This window comes from Ornithorhynchus anatinus, chromosome 13, assembly GCF_004115215.2.
Source record: "Ornithorhynchus anatinus isolate Pmale09 chromosome 13, mOrnAna1.pri.v4, whole genome shotgun sequence".
Classification (NCBI taxonomy): Eukaryota; Metazoa; Chordata; class Mammalia; order Monotremata; family Ornithorhynchidae; genus Ornithorhynchus; species Ornithorhynchus anatinus.
The window spans coordinates 15,664,884-15,688,481 of NC_041740.1; the positions used below are offsets into that span (position 1 = coordinate 15,664,884).

General features: G+C 40.6%; 1 protein-coding gene across 6 annotated transcripts in view; it reads left to right on the top strand.

Annotated features, from left to right (window-relative positions):
• MPP7 (membrane palmitoylated protein 7) overlaps positions 1-23,598 on the top strand; it is a 220,664-nt gene that overhangs the window by 130,796 nt on the left and 66,270 nt on the right. For all 6 annotated transcript variants that reach the window (XM_029078130.2, XM_029078129.2, XM_029078131.2 and 3 more), the window contains 3 exons: positions 5,888-5,965; positions 10,582-10,662; positions 21,005-21,136. In XM_029078130.2, the coding sequence (XP_028933963.1) occupies positions 5,888-5,965; positions 10,582-10,662; positions 21,005-21,136 (291 nt within the window). The remainder of the gene's footprint in view (positions 1-5,887; positions 5,966-10,581; positions 10,663-21,004; positions 21,137-23,598) is intronic.

Genomic DNA, 23,598 nt, shown 5'->3' on the forward strand with positions numbered 1-23,598 from the left:
GATCGATAGATGGGAAGAGAGGAGGAGAGTAGCTGAAAAATGGGCAAAGAAAGAGAGGAGATGAAAGACAAGGAGAGGAGCAAGAGGAAAGAGAGAGAGGAAAAGAGGATCCATAAGTGTCCAACAGAGAGGGGTAAAACATATAGAATGGATAAAGAAGCAGGGCAGGGAGATAAGGGGAATCGTGAAAATCCTACATACCTCAGCAAGTATAAACATAATAGGATTCAGTTAAAAATCACTTCAACTAATCCCTGGATCATGGAATATTTCTAGTTCAGTAGAAGTGAATGATTGCAATGGAACCAATTAAAATCATTAGACTGTATTCATGCTCTGGTTACTGAAATGCAATTACTGCATGGAGTTTAATAGCACTATTATGTATTTGCTAGAATTAGATTCCCAGTAGCAGATCCCTTGTTAAAATTAATCATTTCTGCCCACAACATCTTGTTTTGGAGGTAACCATCAATTTGTTTATTTGCTGTATTTAAAGCAACAATCCTGTTAAAATACAAAGAGAAAATTGCCTTGAAACTCATTGTCCAAAGAGTCACATGTAAGTGATGATTGCAAAAAGGTAGAGAATAAATCAAATGTATCCATTAATGTTTAGGCTTGTTTAGCTTCTTTACCTCGAGAAATCACTGAACTAGGTAGACTTTATTCACTTCATCTTGGGGACTGTACATTTTGGTAGAAAAGATTCCAAACATTGGGCCTCGTTAATTGTGGCTGTGGGGAATTGGAGCATGTCCTCCCTCCACCTGATTGTTGTGATGCTTTAGAGTCATCTCCAGGGATGGGCTGGGATCATATCTGCCAACTCTACTGTACTGTACTCTCCTGAGCACCTAGCCGAGTGCTCTGCATACAGTAAGTGCATAATAAATACTTCAGATTGATTGATTAGCTGCTCACCTGTCTACACTTCCCCAGTCTCTCTTGATGAGGTGTGAATGGGGGAGCTAGGGAAAAGAGTAGTCCTTTGCTCCCCAGTCACTGAACAGGTTTGGGGTGAACAGAGAGATGGTTCCTTGGTCGACCGGCTGCAACGATGAGACGGCCTAAGAAGGTTGTATCAAGGTATAACTTCAGCCCTTGGGGGACCCTAGACAGGAAGTGCAGCTGTTCGTTGTTGTGGTAGTGGAGCCAGCTTGAAGCAACAGCAGATCCAGTTTGTGATAGCATGGGAGAGAGGTAATCTGAAGTTACAAACCTGGAAAAACCACCTTCATAGGGAAGATTTATTGAGTGAATTTATTTGAGCATCCTTTGAAGTAACCTTAGAGTGGATGTATAGCAACTTAATAAGAAATGATGATTCTTTTCCTTGAAGAGGTCTTCTCTCTGACCTCCCTTCCTCCTCTCTCGCCCCGCTCCGGTCTATTCTTCACTCCGCTGCCCGGCTCATCTTCCCGCAGAAACGATCTGGGCATGTCACTCCCCTTCTTAAACAACTCCAGTGGTTGCCTATCGACCTCCGCTCCAAACAAAAACTCCTCACTCTAGGCTTCAAGGCTCTCCATCACCTTGCCCCTTCCTACCTCTCCTCCCTTCTCTCTTTCTACCGCCCACCCCGCACGCTCCGCTCCTCTGCCGCCCACCTCCTCGCCGTCCCTCGGTCTCGCCTATCCCGCCGTCGACCCCTGGGTCACATCCTCCCGCGGTCCTGGAACGCCCTCCCTCCTCACCTCCGCCAAACTGATTCTCTTTCCCTCTTCAAAACCTTACTTAAAAATCACCTCCTCCAAGAGGCCTTCCCAGACTGAGCTCCTCTTCCCCCTCTACTCCCTCTGCCATCCCCCCTTTACCTCTCCGCAGCTAAAGCCTCATTTTCCCCTTTTCCCTCTGCTCCTCCACCTCTCCCTTCCCATCCCCACAGCACTGTACCCGTCCGCTCAACTGTATATATTTTCGTTACCCTATTTATTTTGTTAATGAATTGTACATCGCCTTGATTCTATTTAGTTGCCATTGTTTTTATGAGATGTTCTTCCCCTTGACGCTGTTTAGTGCCATTGTTCTTGTCTGTCCGTCTCCCCCGATTAGACTGTAAGCCCGTCAAACGGCAGGGACTGTCTCTATCTGTTGCCGACTTGTTCATCCCAAGCGCTTAGTACAGTGCTCTGCACATAGTAAGCGCTCAATAAATACTATTGAATGAATGAATGAAGCTTAAAAGTCTCAGAATGTCTTATAACTGAAAGCAGCTACTTTGCTGGCGGTAGTGAGGGAGGCCGTTTTATGCTTCCTGACTGGTAAGGCTGGGAAACTCTTCGACGTGAGATCTTCCCTGTTTCTGGGGAAGCTAAAAGCTATTCACTTTTGATTTTAAAACTGACAAACCTAAAGTGAAAAAAAGCTTTTCCTTATGATTTAAAGTGATTTACTTCCTCTGGTGTTCTTACTTTCCATAGGATTTTGTGGATGCTTATTTTATAATCTGTGGTGTTTTTGTTTATACCTGATAATTGGGCCTCCACATCTAATATGTGTTAACATTTGAAAAATCATACACGGGGGAAGAAGATATTGGGATTTGAAAATAGGTGAATTGAAGGAACTCAATCATTAGCAATTCCTTTACAGATATGAGGTGTAAATAGTAGATAGTTCAGGATTTTTCTCCTGTGCCAAATCTGAAATTTTTAACTAGTGCCCTGTAGGCCCATGTTAGTGCAACATCTGAAGGAGAGAAAGATTTTACTTTTAGAATGACTATTCAAGAAACTGCTGGTATTTCTCCCCCCCACCAAGAATGTCCAGGATTGTATACAGCAGTTGAATATCCCTTGCGTCAGTGTTTTGGTGTCATATACTGATCTGCTGAACCCCCAAATGTCTTCCCAGAGGAAACTGTGGGCCTAATGAAGTCTTGAGGCTCATTTAACTTGTGGAAATCAGATAGAGAACACACAAACCATGCCTTCATGGGGTAAACCTAAGACCAGGTTGGGAATCAGGGTTCATATTTTGCATAGAGGACCTAAGGATTTTCTAAGTTTTTTGCTAGGAGGTTTTGAAGCAAATACTTTCTTGCATTTAATTCAGCATGGTAAACCTTAGAGCTAGAGGTGGTCAAGCAAAATTTGTCTGGGAGGTGTGTCTTCCCAAATTGGGCTGGAATTCCCCTTATCTGGAAATCAATTAGTTGATTGATTTTTCATTGAGCACCTTCTGTGTGTGAAGAACTCTAGAACTTGGGAGAATGCAGCAGACTACAAACACATATTCCCCTGGCCTTTGGAAGCTCACAGTATGAGAGGATTGGGTAATGCTGACAGTCCTTCACTGGTCCCCTCTCATGGCCAGTCTGCTGCTCCTGCCCTACCAGCCTTTTAGAGACTTTAAATTGAGGTTCCTGAAATTCCCTCTTCCAAGCTGGCAAACCTGAAATTGTTCCCAGTAATTAGACGTGGCAACATCAGACTCCTCACGGTGGAGGTCTGAAGGAGGGCTAGTGTTACAGCATTCTAGATGTTATTCAGATGTCCTAATATAATCCCTTTTTAACTTGACACCACCCCTTGCGGAGTCATGTCAAAAAATATATTTCAAGTGGGAAGTGTATTTGAAAGTATGACTGTCTGGGGAAGATAGAGCCACTTGTTAGAAATTGGTTCATCTTTAATATTTGGGTTAAGCTTATTGATATTAAACACGTTTTGCATTATGGAAAAATTAAGGGCTCATCAATCTTTTTAGAAGTCCTACAATTTGGAAATTTTGTTTAACTTTGCTTTCCAACCAGTCCTTGAAAAGACAACTCAGAGGAGAAATAAATAGCAAAAGTAGGGCTGTCAGTTTTCTGTGATCATGGAATCTTGGCTATGGGACTGAATTTTGAAATGGTAGGAGAAAAGGTGTGGAGAGAAAAAATATGGAGTGTGCTTGAGAACCAGAAGCTAGCAGAGGCTCTTGTGAAGGTAAGTGAGGAGGAGCTCAAAAAACAAACCAGAAAAGGAAACCCACAAGAAAAAAAAATTAAGCATTTTTGGAAATAACAAATTTGATGACATCTAGTGAATTATAGCCTTAGAGAATGCTTCTTTAAACAAAATGAATGCAGCAGTCATTTAGTTCCATGTTTATTTTAAATATATAATTGCAAAATATTCCCTCACCTGATTTTATTTACCACATGCAGAGTTCACTTTTGATCAAAGCCCAAACATAGTAAACTAATAAAGTGCCCAGTGTTTTGTGTTAAAAAAGTTATCCAGACATTTTCTATATATCTTCATGCTGTTTAAATGTCTCATGTAATTAGTGAATCAGTGTGGTCTAGTGGTGGGAGTATGGGCTGGAGAGTCGGAAGGACTTGGGTTCTAATCCTAACTCCATCACGTCTTTGTTATGTGACCTTGAGCACTCACTGAACTTCTCTGTGCCTGTTATCTCATCTGTAAAATGCAGATTGACTGTGAACTCCATGTGGGATATGGACTGTGTCCAATCTGATTAGCTCGTATCTACCCCAGCGCTTAATACAGTGCCTGGCACATAGGGCTTCAAAAATACCATAAAAAGAAAGTCACTTGACTGCTCCCTGCCTCAGTTTCCTTATTTGTTAAATACCTGTGAGCCCCAGGTGGGATGGAGTCTGAGTCCTATAGCAGTATCTTGTATCTATCCAGGGTTTAGCACAGTGCTTGGCACATAGTACTTAAATGCCATCATTGTAATAATAATCAGATGAACTGAGTTTGCAGACACTTAAAAGTTTGTTTGACCGCATGTTTGAATGATTGGCAGGGACCAGTTAAGCAAGAATTTTGAACATGCATCAGACTTGGTACCTGTCTAAAACAGGTACCAAAATATAAATGGTTTCACATGTCCTGGGATTTCTGTTACTTTAATAAGCAAGAGGAGACCAAGTTACCTACTTTTTGAAGCAAATGGTCAACAATAAATATCTAACAATCAGATGAAAGAAAAATGCTGAGAGATGAAAAAAAAATGCTGAGAGATGAAAGGGAAGTGCTGACATTTCACAGACCAGACATTTTTCAAAGTTTCTTCCATCTCCTAGATGTGTAATATTGTATTTTGAATGGCTTCAGCAAAATATCCAACGTGCGTTGCTTTAAAGTTCTCTGAAGGAACAGATTCACCACGTAATTATATGACCCCTGTTATCCAGTCTCAAAGTTTTAATACTTTAAAACGTTTAATATTGAGCTCTAAAATTAGGATTAAAGTTTTCGTGTTTTAGCTTTGAAGAGTTAAAATATTCACTTGATGAAACCTGTTATGTTTGGTTGAAATAATGAAATATGTTTTAGTTTTATGACTCTGGAAACACATTTTTAAAATTTGAATGGACAGTTGATTTGTAAACACTTAAATGCAAACTATTTTAATTAGCAGAAGAATTGCTCCTGAAATGTTAAGCGCTATGCTGCTCTTTTCTGCCATTCTTTGCAAATTATTTTATTAATAACTGTAAATGCACATCAAGCTATTAGGATGCTGGTGGAGGTTTATTTCACTTCAAATATCATTTGAAGGGGTTTTTTTCTTATCCATTTGGATAGAAACACTTTTTGCTTGGTGTTTTCAGCAGCAGTATAAAATGTAATTGATACTTGAAGCAATATGTAAGATATATGGGTCTCAAACGAAGAAAAAAATTCACAAGTGTTTAGTTTTTCTGTGGGTTGGTCTACGTGCTGAACATTTTTTCCATCTGATTTCATATTCTTAACACTTCAGCAGAAGCTGATGATGAATTACATGGACATACACATTTGCCACTCGTAGGTTTCTGTAAGGATGTTTCTTTGGTTCGAGATACTTTTCAAACCCGTGGCAAAGGATTGAATTATTACGACTCTTGTTAGATGCAAACTTACCTTCCTCTGCAACTGTCTTCCAGATTCATGAAAAACTGCATTACTATGAAAAACAGAATCCCGTACCCGTGCTTCATGGTGCCGCAGCCTTGGCAGATGATGTAAGTGTCCCTTGCTGAGATCACTGGTACCAAATCTCCCAAAAAGCTGTCTGCAAGCAAAACTCCTCATTGTGCAAACATATGAATGTAATCCCTGAGCTGAAATCATAAGAAGCTGCAAATGTTTCCAATGGTCCTGTCATCACTGAGTTTGTAGCTGATATAACGCTGATTTTTATTCACATTCCTGTTCCAAAAACATTGCCTCTAGATAGGCTCTTGTTCCGCTTTGGTAGCTATGTAATAGAAATTACAGGTTGGATCCGTACAGGGGGAGAAGCTGTCAACTATTGGTGTTTTTAAAAAGTCACAGACAAGAGGAATGCTTTGGAAAAATAAAGATAAATGGAATAGCTACACTGCTGACAGGACAAGAAAAATGACAGATAATACTCCAGCCATGAGGCATATGAAATGCATAAAAAGAAAGGGTTGTCGAAAAAATACCTGTTATAAAAGCGCAGAGGTGATTTATGAATATTAGAGCTTTCCAAATTACCTTCATAACTAAAAAATAAATTATCGAAGTGGTCGGCATTGATGGAGTAGTTAATTTCCTGTTACTATAATTTTATTTAAAGGCTGGAGAATTGGTGGGGAGGGGGTGGGGGCTATGGGGAGAATCTGACCTGCCATTCCTTGCTGTTCATTCTAGAATTCAGATGAATTGTGTGCACACCTGTATAAACTCTGAATAACGCTCAGCTAGGATGGTTAGAGAATTGTTTAATAAACTGTGGTTTTGGTAAAATCCAACAGCCTGTTTGTAGTAGTTGGTGATCTCATTTTTTTTTTCCTGCCTTTTGTACAAAGGCAGCATGTGATTTAGTTTATTTGAAACATTGGACCCTTGTAGGCAGAAATCTTTGTCTCCTTCTACTAAGAAATTTGTGCTCAAAGGAATATTTTAGACTCATATGTAAGTGAATCAGACCTGCGAAGTAGGACCCAGAAACCAAAGCCCTGTCTTTGAAACTTATAAACGATGCTTAGGGATTCTTGGAAGATTTTGTTTTTCTTTCAGTGTAATTTGAGGACTTGGCATCTTTGTGATCACACGCTGGGATTTTTGTTTAAGGCCAAGCTGAAAGGTTATTTTCCTGTGCAATAAATTCCATAGTTGGTGTAAACTCTCTAAAACATGAGGCTGTTTGATTAATTGTAGAAAGAAACTGCCGAACCGTCATGCAGATATGGTCAGATATTAGGTGACACAAGCATATTTTGGGTTCCAGTTTTGAGCTCCTAACTCTGAAGTGAGGCTGAGTGTAGAAAGGGAATGGGGAAAGCGTTCGTTACATATGGTCACTTTATTGGAAAGATTTGTTCATCAGTGTTCATTGATATAAAAGACATTCTTCTCTGTGTCACCTTACCTAAATCCTTTGACCAGGCCTTGAACATCTCATGTTTGGAATGATGCCAACTTTTTCTTGCTAGACTTCTTGCTTCCTACCTTGGCAGCACTCCAGAACATACTGGACATTGCATCTTCTTGCCCACTGCCCTAGTCCTGTCACTCCACTACTTGCAGCCTTCCATGCTCTTCATCACTCTCTGGATTAATCACATCCACACATTCTCACGCCTGGGGCTGTTGCTTCAAGGTAGGGAGCTGGACCAGGTGACTCCTTGAGGATCCTGCCCAGATCCGTGGTTCTGTAGCTAATTATTCTGCCTCTGCACACTCTTCGCCCTTCCCCTCCTCTCCCCAGCTTGCTCTTTCTAGCTGCTCTGGTCTCCTATTATGCTGCAGGCTCCGGCCTGTAATCCAGTCAGTCAGTCATTGGTATTTTGTTGAGTACTTACTGTGTGCCAAGCGCTTAATAAAGTACAATGCAGCAGAATTGGAAAGCTCAATTCCTGCCCACAAAGAGCTTACAGTATGCAGGAAGAGACATATTAAAATAATTTATGGATAGAGGAATTAGAGTATAAGAATACGTACGTACTGTGGGACTGGGGTGAGCATCTAGTCATATATTTCTTTTAGCTGGATCCTTCTTTTCCTGCCTCTGAAGTTTTTGACTAAACTAACCCTTAGGTTTGGCTTAATCACCTTTGCTGTCAATCATACCTCTTGGTTTCCCATCTTTTAAATTGCACTTTAAAGCCCTCCTCCAAAAATATTTTATACTTTATCATCATCATCAATGGCATTTATTGAGCACTTACTGTGTGCAGAGTACAAAAATGTACTCGTATTGCAGCCCACCAGCATAATCTGAGAACCACTCCTTCCCCAGCTCATTCTTCAGATTTATGTATATAAAATCTTAAGGGTCTAGTATGGATGTATTCTAGGCGTGTCTTGAATACAGTGTCATGCAACCATATTTTGCTATTAATGAACCCAATTCTCCCAGCAACCACAGTTGCACACTTTGGGAATAGCATCTTTCAGACCACTGGGTAATCATTCAGTGATTTACTGCAGTGTTTGACGGTATATGCACTTATAAGGTCCCCTAGCATAGACTTCAACTCCATGGAGATTTGTGGGGTGACAGATGGATAGCCCATTGCTGTCATGAGCGTGGCATCGTGGGAGCTAAGCCTTTGGCTCTACTCCAGGAAGGTTTTGGATGAGGCAGGCAGCCATAGGCTATTAACGCCATTCACCTCTTGCCCTCTGCTAGCAGGGCACGGAGCCCAGTCTGACCCTGGAGATAGTGCAGGCTGGTCATAGTCACAGCTGTGGTCATTCATTCAATCAGTCGTATTTATTGAGCACTTACTGTGTGCAGAGCACTGGAACATCTTCCCTGGGCTGCAGGTCCAGAGATAGAGTAGCCTCTGGCAAGAGCCATCCGTGCCACCTACCCGCTGTTGTCATCAGCAAGCAAGAGCAATCCTGAGGCCAGCCCAGGATGGGCCAGGTGAAGTAGAGTCACCGCTGTCAGACCATCTGTTCACGCTGCAGTAGTGACTCTGGATGGCTCATCCTCATGGCCACCAGGCCAGAGCCTGGTGTGTCTGGTCCCAGAGACCTAGCAGGGCAAGTTAGGTGATACCCGTATTGGAGAAGGATGAGGCAACAGGAAGGGAGGGGTAAGTTAATGGACTGACTGCCTCCTGTGTACAGAACACTGGGCACTTGGTTCAATCACAACATGCCGTATTTTCACTCCGTGTTTGGCTAAAGGGTCTTGGGAAATTAGGGAATGTTTGTGTGACATTGTGTGCTTGTTTGGATACAGCACACCAAGGTATCGGGGGAAAAAACTTGTGCTTCAGAGTGGGTGAGGGACTACAGTGCAGGTTTTTCTTCTCCAAGGGTTTTTGAGACCGCGGCCCCCAAATCATCCAACTGGGAGTGCAAAAATAAAAGAGGCACACGTTCAAATACCTCTTTATCTCTCTCTCCCTTTATCCCTCTTTTTTCCCCTTTTCCCCCCTTCCTTAATTCCTCCCTCTTGTCCCTCCCCTCTCTAGTATTCTCACCCTTTTTCCTTCCCCACTCAGAGCCCTACCCCCTCGGTTCTCTGCCCTCAGTCGCTATGCTCAAAATGAAAAGTGGGCAATTTTGCCCCCTCGTGGTGTGAGTATGTTAGTGGTCTTCCCAAAGTGCCCTATTTACCACTGAGTGTTGTTGGCCGTGGAGAATTGGGCTCAATATTAAGATGTTATTAAATGGAGAAACACAGTTTTTCAGTGGCAGTTGTTTCTTGAGTAGTTGGAGGTATGTGATGCAAATGCCCATTTTTGCAATGAAGTCGGGGTTCTTGGAATAGCATAAATGGTTTCATGATATTTCATTTGATGTATGTACTTTATACTTCATAATTTTAGACTAGCTTTCTGTCTAGTGTTGCTAAAGTTGAGTAACTGGACATTCTGCTGATGCAAAATGCCCCTGGATCCAAATTAGCCTCGACTTGAGGAGAAAATGACTTAACCGATAGACTATTAGCAGTAGATCAGCAGGATTATACTATAGGTTCTCCTTTCTTGAAATCACAGGTTTCTATTTCAACGACAAATACAAATCATTGATTTTGGTAGGATACGTTCTCTGCCTTTTGGGTACTTGAATAACTATTGACCTGTCACAAGCCATATTATATTTAACTTGGTTATATTTAACAAGCTACTTACCGTGTATGTGTAAACATCATAAAAGACTCAGACTGCTTGCACTATAGGGGCACTCTACTTCTTTACCCCAACCCCAAACAGCACAGCTACTGTGGGTTTTTGGAAGCCGTGTGGATTTCACCACCTCATTCAGAAGCTGTTTTTTATAGACAGTGTCGAAGCTTGATCCAGTCGTTTTTACAAGTAGTCCTTTGTCTGCACGCAAAGGACCATTCACTTAAATGAAGTGCTGGGATTTGCCCTCATTGCAATAAATCAGAATGTGATCTGGCCGCACTCTTGCCAGATATGATTACTTGAGTTAAACTGAGCCGAAAGGCCTGGCTTAAATCTAGTCCACTGAGATCCTGGAAAGAAGAGCAGTGAATGATAGTCTGTTTTCCTTTATGTTAGCTTCTGTGGGAACACACTGGAAAGTCATAACCTTGAACAAGATAGATTCTCGGTTGTCACCTAGGGCCCTGGATAAAACAGTGCTCTTGCTAATGTACTTTGTGTCAATTCAATCTCCCTCACAGCTGGCTGAAGAGCTGCAGAGCAGGCCATTGACGGCCGAGATCAGAGAGCTGCTGAAACTCCTGTCAAAACCCAATCTCAAGGTGAGGACATGCTGCACCTGCAAAAAACACACACGAAAGTTCCTCTCCCCCTTTCCAAAGCTTATGATGATTTCGTTGCTTCAGGCAACGTTTTTCAGACACAGGTACTTCCAAGGGAGAAGAAGTTAATAGCCGAAAGTTTGTCAAGGAAACGTGGAACTGATATTTTACTTTTGGATGCCTCTGAATTTTGGTGTGATTTTGAGGAAAAAAAAAATCCGTGTCCAGCAGAATATAGCGTGACTTCAGGGACAGTTTTTCCCCTTTTATGTAAGCGTAGAAATGCTGAGCCCACCAGTGTCTTTGTTTTCATTGGTTTCGCGTGGCTGGTCAGTGTTATCTCAATCTGCGTAACAATAGGCTAGTCTTCCAATTGGCCGGGGGTGACCAAGCTGCCGCTCCCACCCCTTACTTGGCTCTTCACCTGCTTTGTAGCATACAGTGGATTATTTTTTTTTCCTCCCACAGTGGTTGGCTTGAGTCAGCTGCTGTTCCAGACCTGTGCTGGTGGCAGAACCTGCGTCTACATCCGGTCCCCCCCCACCTCTAGCCCCAGATCCCCAGCTGTCTGTCACCCCCATCACCATTACCCCTCAATCAGCTGTACTTTGTATCCCAATCCCTAGGGTTGGGTTGACTAAATGAGCCATTCAAGAAGGGGAAAATCCATGCCTTTCAGACTGATCAGGTGTTCTGACTTATTGCAGGGGAAAAAAGAGAGATGCTCCCAAATTAGTATGTTCTTGATGGCAAGGCAGCCGGGATGCTCTAACCTCCCAGTTTGGACTCCGGGGACCCATCCTCGAGGCCACTTGAAGTTCAGAAACTGGTTTGCTGCAGCCATGAAGTCTGGGCAGGGAGTAGGGCTCATGGCTGCAGAGCAGCCCTCCCTGGCTCTTTGGAAGTCCTGACTGGCTGCGTTGCCCTCCTGAGTCCTATTCCACATCTGGAGTGGACTGAAAGGATCCCTCTAGAGCCCAGTTCGGCATCAGAAATAGGACCCAAGCATATCACAAATTCCAGACAGGAGGCTCTGTTCTCTTTAAGCCTTGCCTAGGGAATCCTTTTTGATTTCCAGAGCACTTTTATAGTGGAGCATATATAAGACCGCCACCTTTTGAGGCGCATTCTGAGAGGCCCCAAGCTGTCACCACCCTACTATTTTCTGAGTCGCCAAAAAAGTGATAATGATAGTTCTGAGACCCTAGGTAGTGGTTTAGTTTGTCACTTGATATATTATCTGAAGTAAACTTGTGAAGGGGAGAGAGAGAGAGAGATGGTTATTTTGCTTTAAGTTGCCTAGAGCAGCTCTCAGTTTTAGAACATTGATTTAGGTCACAAGAAGATAGAACCAGAAGTAGAAATTTTATCATCTAAAATAGAAGCTATTTTTACTTGGATGCACTTGAATTTTCATTTAGTTCCTTGGCAAGTCTTTCTGCTTAGAATTACCACCTTTTCATTCATTTGATATGAAGTAATGTTTATTTGTTTAAGAACTTTTCATGCTCATATTAACGATAGATGGAAATCTAGTTGAAAAATCTCTGGTCACATGAATCTGTGTAATCCTGAGGTTTGAAAATGTTTGATATCAAGTTGTGACAAAATTAATTTTACAGTCAATTCTGCCATAGTGCATGTATTGGTTTTATGTTTTGGGTAGAGTGCTGTTGAGCAATTAGGAAAGGTTCTGTCAGCCACTCATCTCTCTTGATAGACTATCACTTGGCATCAGAAGAAATAGTCATGCGAATGCTTATGGTTAAATTTTCTAGTGTGATCTCTCCTTAAGAAACATTCTTAAGAACCCAACCCCAACTATAGGGGAATTAGTCAATCAGGGTTATTTATTGAGTACTTACCATGTGCAGAGCACTGTGCTAAGTGCTTGGAAGAGTACAGTCAATAGGGCTGGATGATACATTCCCTGCTCACAAGGAAGCAGAAGCAGTATGGCCTAGTGGAGAGAGCACAGGCCTGGGAGTCAGAGGACCTGGATTCCAACTCCGGCTCCATCACTTGTGTGCTCGTGTGACCTTGGGCAAACCACTTCTCTTTTTCTGTTTCCTTGTCTGCAGAATGGGGATTCAATTCCTGTTCTCCCTCCTGTTTAGGCTGTGAGCTCCAAGTGGGACCTAATTGTCTTGTATTTACTCCAGTGCCTAATATACAGTAAACATAGTAAGCGCTTAACGCAGCATGGCTCAGTGTAAAGAGCCTGGGCTTCGGAGTCAGAGGTCATGAGTTCGACTCCCGGCTCTGCCACTTGTCAGCTGTGTGACTTTGGGCAAGTCATTTAACTTCTCTGTGCCTCAGTTACCTCATCTGTAAAATGGGGATTAACTGTGAGCCTCACGTGGGACAACCTGATTATCTTGTATCTACCCCAGCGCTTAGAACAGTGCTCGTCACATAGTAAGCGCTTAACAAACATTATTATTAACAAATAACATTATTATTATCGTTATTCTTATCATTAAACTTCTAGTTTAGAGGGAAACTGATGGCATATACTTTCTCTCAGGTTCATTGACCAAAAGCAAATATTAAAATAAGTTGAGGAAAAGACAGCAAGTTCTGTAATTCCAACCCTATTCCTTTAGCCCCCTATCCCAGGAGTCATGTCTAGAGATAGATTTAATGATAAAATGATCTTTTACTAAAATTTAGAGGCTATTGAATATGCTCTGAGAAATGAGAGGTTGTATCATTTTTCCATAAGGCAGACTTAAATCTTGTTTCTTCTGCTGGTGCAGTTTGCTTTATGAAAGAGAGAGTGCAATTAAATCTATTTTCAACCGTAACGAGTCTTCTCGGTTGTTCAGTGATGCACATTTTTTTTTACCATACTGAATTGTTTATATATAAAAATAAAATCATGTACATTAGAATATTAAGTATTTAGTCATTGGTCTTTTCATCAAGGACAAGCTAATTGTTCTTAAATCAAGATATGGAAATAACAGCATTCAAACTGCCTCTTCATCGAACTCATCAAGCTTACATTTATTCATTGCTTTAGGTGGTAACAGAACCTTTAATGTTTTAATGATTCAACTCAGTGATTTTTTTCTTCTAAACTTAATTTGATAGATAAAGAAAACACCTCCTAAAAGTGCTTACCCTTTTCTTTTTACACTCCACTCAGTATCATAGGTGAATTCCCATTGATGCATATTTAGACAAAAATTGCATAGCTTGCTAGATTTCTATCTAAGATAGATGTTATGTTTAAAAATATCTCTTTAGATTTTTTCAACTTTAATATTTCAAAAATAGTATAGGAAAGTTCCAGTGACCTGTACATTCTTCTGAGGAAAGAAAAAATCAGAAAGGTTGATGAGGTGTTTATATTTATAATTCAGTGTTTGTTTTTACTAAAAAAAAAATAGCAATTTAATAGTGACTTCAGTTATGCATTTGAATAATGAAACGTGCTGACAAGGTTGTCTTTTGAAATTTAACATTTGACATTTAATCTTTCAAAATATACAATGAATTTACTGTTATAAATGAAAGAAAATGCAAAGTGTATTTCTCAGATAACCAGTTTGACTGCTGTGATCATTCCAGTAATAACAGCATTTCCTAAAAATTGAGTTTGATAAGATGCTTTGTTAAAGCTTTTACTGTGAAAATGTTCATAACTAGATAATAGGGACTTTTTCTGATGGAATATAATGGTCAATCAGTAATAGCCTTCATCAAGAACCTATTATGCCAAGCACTATACTAAATTCTGGAAAGAATACGTGTGGCCATTTATTGAGATTTGGTCAGTGGCTCACAAAAGGGTTTTCAATCCAAAGATGTGGATTGGGAGAGACAAAGGGAGAAATCAGAAAATAAGCTAAGAAAATCAATAGCAACAATAAAAAGTACTGTTGGGGGGGCTGTCCTTGGTCCCCTTACCTCTTCACTGCTTCAGTCTGGGCCACCCTAGTGAAAACTGCCACAACGTATAGGTGATACAAGGATTCAATTCTGGCTCCATTACTGAGGGCTTCACTTACCTGGTGTTGGGCAGAAGGAGAGAGGATCCCTTGGCCATGGGCAACTCCTGAGAAAGATGAAGGAGAGAGGATCCCTTGGTCATGGGCAGCTCCTGAGAAAGATGACAGAGTAGGTATGCTGGTAGAAGGAAGTTGAGGAGGTGATGAGGTTTTGAGGGAATTCACCTGTGATGGTTTTGATTTTTGTCAGCAAAGTAATTATCAAGGTCATCAGGAGTGAGAGAGGGGAGGTGGAGGGGCACTGTGTGGACTTCAGTTGGGAGTTAAAGGTCTGGAGTAATTGATGAATGCAATGGACATAGAAGCAGATGAGGAAAAAGTAGTGTTGCTAAGTGGAAAAGGGCAGATGAGAGCAAGTAAGGATGAATTTGAAGTGGTTGAAGTGGGAGGGAAGACGGAATAGGAGGTTGTGGTTATTGGGATTTCAGAGTTGGATGTGATCAAGAGGGTCAGATTTGGCTGCTATTTTGGGAATGTCCTCAAGCAGCTGCCATCTTGGGAGGGTCTGGAAATGTGCAAATGTACTGTCATGTACTGCTTCCTTTAACTGTCTGAAGCAGACCCTGGCAGGACTTCTTCAAAAGTGAAATCTAAATCCATTTACAATCCCAAACCCAACCTAGCTCATTCATTCATTGAATTGTATTTAATCGTGTTTATTATGTGCAGAGCACTGTACTGAGCGCTTGGAAAGTACAGTTCAGCAATAAAGGGAGACAGTCCCTGCCCACAATGGGTTCATAGTCTTGAGGGGAGGAGAGAGACATCAATACAAGTAAACAGGCATCATACAAATAAATAGAATTATAGATATATTCCTATATACAAAAGTACTCCAGTCCTGGGATCCTAGGGCTTTGCTCACTTTGGAAAGGCTGAAGCCCAATCAGGTGGGGAAAAATCTATCCTGGGCAGGACTCCCTTTCAGCCAGCCAGGGGATGTCAGGGTCTGAGCAAATAATATGATTAACCCTGCAGTCTCTAGCTGCAGACTGGGGAAGGCAGGGCAATCCTGCAGAAATCCAGGGCCCACCAGATTGTTCCAGGGCTTGCTGCGGAGTCGAGCTGTTACTTCTGAAGTTTAGTTTTGTTCAGCCTCATCCCATTAGAGCAAACGGATTTGGTTCCCTACAGGAATTTTATCTGGGTTTGGAACAAATGAATCATGCAATTTCACTTAATGCTGAGCACATTCTTACTCCCAGATGTATTTTTAGGCATTTCTGAAAAAGAAACAGCTGATATATAAAACACAATTTAAAAATCCCATTTCAAAAACTGCCTTAATCGTTATTTACCGTTATAGAACAAGGGCCTGCATGCCTTTACTCCTGCTGTCCAGTGCCATTCCAGGATCTGGGGAGCTAATCAGCTTGAAGTAAAAGGAAAAAGAAGGCATACTATCCCTCATAGGGTTGGGAAGAGAGGGAGACAAGCATCCATGTGGAGCATACCATCTCTATGCTCCCAAGTGTGCTTCTTAAGTTTGGATCAATCATTTAACCTACAATCCCACATCTCTTTGCTCCAGGACATCCCCACTTGGTTGGCCTACCAGCATCTCAACCTCAATATGGTTAAAATGGTATCACTCAGCTTCTCTGCTAAAGCCACTCCTCCACACTCCCCTTCTCCATTGATAAACACCACCAGTTTTCCTATCCCAGAAGCCCGTGTGCCATCCTAGACTCCTTGCCCGACTTTGTTATTGAATGCAGTCTACTGCCAGTTCTTCCTACATGCTATCTCTTAATTTGCCCCTTTCTCTTTACCCAAACAACTAGAACACCCTGTTCTAAGCTCACCGTATCACAGGTACATTCTTATGCCAAATTTCTTGCTAGGTGTTCCTGCTTCCAGCCTCACCCCAGCCAATCTATCCTACATGTTGTTGAATGAATCATCTTGAGGCATCACATGGCAGTCATCTTCTCTTCACTCCTCAAAACTGTCCCCTGGTTTCCTCTGTCTCTCCACTTTGAGTAGACATTCTTTACACTCAGCTTCGAGGCTTTCCACCAACTCACCCCTATCTTAGATGTTGTCTTTCTTTACCCACTGGTCCCCTTCCTGCTCTCTTGGTTCCTCTCAAGCTAGCCTTCTCATTGTAGTTCACTCTCTTCTCATCTCTTGCTTCCAGCCCCTGACCCCCAGCCTGCAACTTTCCCTTCCCAAATCCAGTGGACTGCAGCACTCCCCAAATTCAAAGCCCTCTTAAATTCCCACCTCCTCTGACAGGTTTTCTCCGATAGGTTCCCCGAACCCCAAGTCATATAAATCTAGCCATTTCCAGTTCTCATGTACTTATTCATATCCATTCTCAGCACTTTTGTGTATGTTTACTCAGTTGTACATTGTTACATTGATTACTTTGTAAATATTTTTCTGTCTCTCCAGCTCTTTGTGGACAAGGATTGTGTCCCTTTTCTGTTTTGTACTTCCCAAGTGCTTAATACAATGCATTGCATCCAGCGGGCTCAATGTAAATACAATTATTTATACCAGGTGGCAGTGAACATAGCTGAGTCTTGGTGCAACTGGAGGAGTGATCTGGAGAGATGATGTGTATTCTCAAGTTGCACGCTGGGGGTCAGAACAATCTCTAAGTAGCTCTTGACCAGTTTCTACTGCTATTGCATCTCTTCCCCCATCACTGAACCAGGAAGTAGATGTGAAAATGGGTCTTGGCAGACAAGATAAGTTATGGAATGGAAGGTCTGGGTTCAGAGCAGGTTGAGTCATGTGCAAATAGTCTAGTCAGCTAGGGAAATGAAGTCTTTCACAGATTCTCATACAATTATTACTGTTTCTCTTCCCCAAATCATCACTACTGCAAGGGGATTTGAGAGGGGGGAGAGGTGTGGCTTTTGGGGAATTGGTATTTATTCAGTGCTTAGTGTGTGCAGAGCATTGTACTAAGCACTTGGGAAAGTACAATGCAACAGAGTTGGTAGACGAAATCCTTGCCCACAGTGAGCTTATAGTTTAGAGACTCTCCGCTCTTAGATTTCCCTGAATTGTAGGGGAGTGAAAGAGGGTTGACCTCCTCCCTTCCTCAGAGCCTTGGGAAAGATCTGCAGTTAAGGGGGAATCCTTTCAGTGCTCATCCCCTCTTGGCTGAGGGTTTGCTGTGTTAGTTTGCTCTTTTGGCTTTTGATTGAATTCTAGTAGCTCTGGAGTGGAATCCCTCCCCCCTTGATATTTATCTCCACTTCCAAGTACAACTTGGGACATCCTTTTCGCCTTCCCACCGCATTTCTCTTTACTTCCTCTTCTCCCAAACCTGGATCTTTCAGATGTTCCAATTTTTGTCCTCCATTCACTGGAAATGAGAGTTTTGTGGAATTCTGGTGAAGTAATATCCCAGGGACACTTTGAGGAGGGAGAAACAACTTCACCTCCCCTGCCCTTCTTCCTTTTTCCTTTTGCCTTTTTCCTTTCTACCCTCTGTATACTCTTAGGTCTTTTTGGGCAAAGGTCACAATTACCAGCTCTATTATAACTGTACTTTCCTAAGTGCTTATGACAGCACCCTGCACCCAGTAAGTGCTCAAATATGATTGATTGATTGGTACCTTAGGCTTTGAGATTAGTTATGTGTATTCAGGATATACAAATTTCATTCACCGAAACACTGAGGACCGCTTTCCTGTCTGAAGCTTACTGTTTCGAACTGAACAGCTGATGACAAGTTGAAATGTTTCCAAAGTAATCATTTCCCTCTAGATTCTGCCTAATAAGTTAACTCAAAATTAATAGGTATATTTAGTTTTGTAAGGAATCTGATTCATACCATTTTTTTAGGATTCTAAATTCAGATCATGTTTATATTGAATTATCCTAAGTACCCAGCAGGTGCTATCCAGAAAAACCCACATATTGCCTCTGCCCTTGAACAGTGTTAGCTCTGCATTTCTAGCTCTGTACTGCATGAAGGACTTACAAAGAAAACGAAAGGTGGATCTATTCAGAGTGCTTTAAAGCTGATGCTAAGGAGTTTATCTTTGATGTGGAAGTGGATGGGCAGCCCCTGGAGGTTCTTGAAGAGTGGAGAGACAGAGACTGAATGGTCTTTAGAAACATGATCCAGGAAGTAGAGTGAAGTATGGACTGGACTGGGGAGACACAGAAGACAAGGAGGTCAGCAGGGAGGCTGGAGCAGTAGTCAAGGCAGGATATAAGTGCTTGGATCAGCATGGTAACAGTTTGGATAGAGAGGAAAGGGCAGATTTTAGGGACGTTGTGAAGGTAGAACTGACAGGATTTAACGATAGATTTTGTATCCTCTTCCAATGTCTGCATGTACACCTAGTTCTTCTATAAAATAGGAGTTGCATTCTAGTGGAACCCCACACTAAAAAAGACTTGACCTGAATTACTCACTCCATGGTGGATTGTACAAATCCAAGCGCAAATGCAAGTGCAGTGCTCAACTGTTTCTTCCATCCCATCTTTATCCTCGATCCAGACCGATGCTCATCGTTGGAAAAATGTCCCTTACTGTTGCTCTTGCGCTCGGCCTAAAACATAGTGAATACATGGGTTCTGGCAGAACTGAGTGTACTGTGGTCTATTTTAAATCTGAAGTGGTGGCAGCGTTTTACGCTGAATGTGTGCAAAACACACTGTATTTAGTTTAATAGAAAATTAGCGCATTATTTGATTTGTGACAGAGGTTAACCTGAATTTTGACTACATTATTTTTGCAAAGAACTATTCTTAGAGTTTTGTCAGAATTGTGGTGTAATGTTGGGCCATGGTTCAGTTAGATCATATACTAGAAATCTCAAGATGAAAATATGTGTTTGACAGTCATGTACTAAGAAGAGAGAGAGAAAAGAATATTCAGGAATGTTGTTTCATCATCAAGGATATTTTCTTATAAACACGTTAATTATATAATTTTTTGTTATTGAAAGAGTACTGTAAACTGCTTTCATCTGGTCTTTAAAGTCTGTTTTCTCTATCTGCCCAATTCAAAATATTCTGAAATATGGAACCTCATTTAAGTGGGCCAGGGTACAAGCATTCACTTATTTTATTTGGAAAAATGTCATTAGAAAATGATAGTTTTGACAGTTTTAACTGTACCCTATACTCTTGCTTTCACTATGTATGGGGGCGTGTGTATATATATATATATACCCATATATAAAATCAATGGTTCTTTTATTAATGTTAAATTTGATATTTTATATCTTCAAGTTGAATATTAAAACTCATGTTTTATGTAATCGAGAATGTATCACTTTATAGTTAATATTTTACTTTGGGAATTTTTCACTAATGTAATGAGAAAACACCAAGCTATCTTTATAGTGCCAAACAGGTAATGGAGGAATAGTCTGCTGGATTTGCCTTTTTCAACTGAATTTTCCTTGGAGATTAAATACTGAGTCTTCACACTTCAAACCCTTACTGCTTAAATTGGCTGCCATTAACTAGGGAACTGGGTAGGTGAGATCTGGATAAATGAGGTCGTATTGTATTTTTAAGGGGTGTTAATTAGACTTGACGGATATCAGGGATTGGCACTGGTAGTTTCATTTTGCGTGCAAGGTGGTAAAGGAGACATTGGGGAGAAAAGATCTAGGGTTTCTTATGGGTAATGCTGTGTGTTCTGCTTGTGTAGTAGGAGTGTTGAAATCATTTTTGGGTCACATTAAAAAGAAGAGAAAACCTACAGGTTTCTTGGGGTTTTTAAAAAATATTTATTTATTAAAACTTACTATGTTCCAGGCACTGAACTAAATGCTGGGGCAGATACAAGCTAATCAGGTTGGATACAATCCATGTCCCACATGGAGGTCACAGTATTGATCCCTATTTAACAAATGAGGTAACTGAGGCACAGAGAAGTTAAATGACTTGCCCAAGGTCACCCGGCAGACAAGTGGAGGAGCTGGGAGTAGAACCCAGGTCCTCTGATTCTCAGGCCCATGCTCTCTTTACTAGGCCACACTGCTTTTCATGGGTTATGAATTTACAGCTGCTTTGGTGTGGTTGTTACTCCATTATTATGGGTTAGTTACAGTCCAATCAGATTTGAGTGCTTACTATGTGCAGTGTACTGTACTAAGCGCCTGGGAGAAGACAACACAACAGTATAATAGATACATTCCCTGTCCACAGTGAGTTTACAGTCTAGAGGATGAGCTTACAGTCTACTTGAGTGTACCTGTTCAATTATAGTAAAACACTACCTGTCATGATTTTTTTTCTGTCATAGACTATTAAGGTAAAAATCAAAGAATGACCAATGAAATGGTGTGTTTGGAAATTATTTTTGCCAGGCTAATATTTCTGTTAACTTTAACATTTTTCAGGCTTTGCTCTCTGTACATGACACTGTGGCTCAGAAGAATTATGACCCAATATTACCTCCTATGCCTGATGATATTGATGATGAGGAAGATTCAGTAAAAATAATCAGACTAGTCAAAAATAGAGAACCACTGGTAAGTCATCTTTTTGCTCCTGGTAAAGCTAGAACAGAGTCATTTCTTAGGCAAGATCTTTTATAAACACTGGTATGGTAAAAATGTATAGGACTTATTTCTGCTTTTTAATAATAACATCGTGCTTTTTACTTCTTACACACCAATATAATTGCAGAATAACAAGATTTACTTAAACCTAAAGTTTGTGATTACCCATAGGAAAATACTTGATCAAAATGACATTTTTTGAACAAACTGTGCTAAATTGAAATGTTAGTAATGTGACTTCCTGATCAGAAGTAGAGCATAAAATGCACATAGTTAATGGACATGCCCTAAGACAAAAAATATTTACTGTTTAAGGTTTGCCTACCAGAAAGACAATATGTTCATAAGCATATTGGACAAAGGAAAAGTCAGGTTTGAATTCAAGTTAGTATGAAATCATTAATAATGAATTTGTTCTGGAACTGCATTGATCTGAATCATATTTTCATGAACCAACTATTGCCTTCTTTTAAGCTAACTTTTTAAATGCAAAGGAAACTTGAATTTATTCAGTCGTATTTATTGAGCACTCACTGTGTGCCGAGGACTGTAGTAAGTGCTTGGAAAGTACAGTTCAGCAAACATGGACTGTTGAGAATTATGACTGTGTTCTCCAACTGGGAGGAAAATGGTGTTTGTTAGCTAGACAGTACTAACTTGTACGAAGGCTGATATTGCAGTAATTCTCTGGGTCTTGGAAGATCTCTGGCATCAGTCAACAAGAAATAAGCTGAAGTATTGACTGTCTCAAAGGCCCAAGAGGGTGATGAGGAGTTGACTGTATGGAAAAATTTGACTTGATATTAACATTTAAACAGTTTCCTACAAATATTTAAATGGCTTTCCTCTTTACCAAATGTGCCTTTTTATTTTGATCAAGAAGAATTATTCTTTTAGGCAAGTAGAATTTACTTCAGGACATTCAAAAGATGTGGCTATCTCCATTTTAAATTCTGATGAGCCTGAAAAAAATTGAATATGGCCACTTGGATTAGAATTAATTTAACATGTTTTTGGTTTTAATTCGGTGTATCTGGCCTGAATCTGTGACTCTGAACCAGTAAAACCTATTACTTTTCAATTTAATGTGTGCCTTCTGTTTTTAAATTTGAGTAGCATTTAAGAAGAATGGCATCTTGGACTATAGTTCTTAGACTTTTATAATCTTTGTAATCTTTGACAACATCTTTATAATTGTGGTATTTGTTAAGTGCTTACTATGTGCTTACATTGTAGTAAGCTCTGGGGTAGATAGCAGATCATCAGGTCTCACATGGGGCTCACAGGTTAAGTAGGAGGGAGAATATATATTGAATCCCCATTTTACAGATGATGAAATTCAGGGCAAGAAAAGTTAAGTGACTTGTCCAAGATCACAAGGCAGGCAATTGGTGGAGCTGAGATTAGAACCCAGGTCCTCTGACTTCCAGACCTGGGCTCTTTTCCCCTAGGCCACGCTACTTCTCTGGTCTAGTCAAGCCTTGCTAATTTGATTGTTCTTGGAGTTTGGCAAAAATCATATAGTTGGTGAAAGAGAGATTAAATAAACTTAGATCTCTTATGTATTGCCTTTATTGATGCTTTTTTGGCTATTTGGTAGGTGGATGTACGGAAGTATTTGTTGCCTATGTCATTTCACGTTGTGATTTGGGTGCAACAACAGTACAGAGTGTATAATAACTAGTAAGGGTGTGCTTAGGGATTTGGGAATGAGACTAGCACAGGCCTGTGGACCACTGAAAAGTCCTAAGACTCTTTTGAACTATCTGCAAAGCTATTAAATACCATGCATCTTTACGTTCTTTAAGAATTGAATCAACTTAATCACCCTTTATCTCAGTGGATGGGATTAATATATTACTGCCAAATTTTCTTTGAATTCTTAGAGTTTGAGCTAATAAGCCAGATGAACCTAGAACACAAGTGTAGGTATTCCCTTCTTAGAAATAATGCACACAAAGGTCCAAAATTGTATTACAGAAATTGATTATTTTCCACCTTTCGAGTCTAAAACGCAACATGTGGTATACAGAGTAGTTTTCTGTGGCACAAAAACATGATGTGTATGAGATAAATGCAATCAAAACTTCATCTAGGTATAGGATATTTCCTGACAGATTAAAAAAACTTGAACAGTATATGGTGAAACAGGTTTGAATTTACCTACTGATTTAATAAATGAAAATGTTCTTAACATATTGACAAGGTTTAAGAATTAAAATGCTTGCCAAATGTAGCATAAATGTATATGCCTATGTGGTTAGAGGACTATTGGAAAATTTTGTAAAGAATCTTTCTTAATAATGGAGACCATTTTGTCAATATTTAGCAGTTCTGAAAGTTTTTTGTATTAGCACTGAAAACTGAAACGTTTAACAAAGAGTATAGTAGTAAAATGATGCCATGTTACTGTGCTTCAGCTGTGCCCTTAG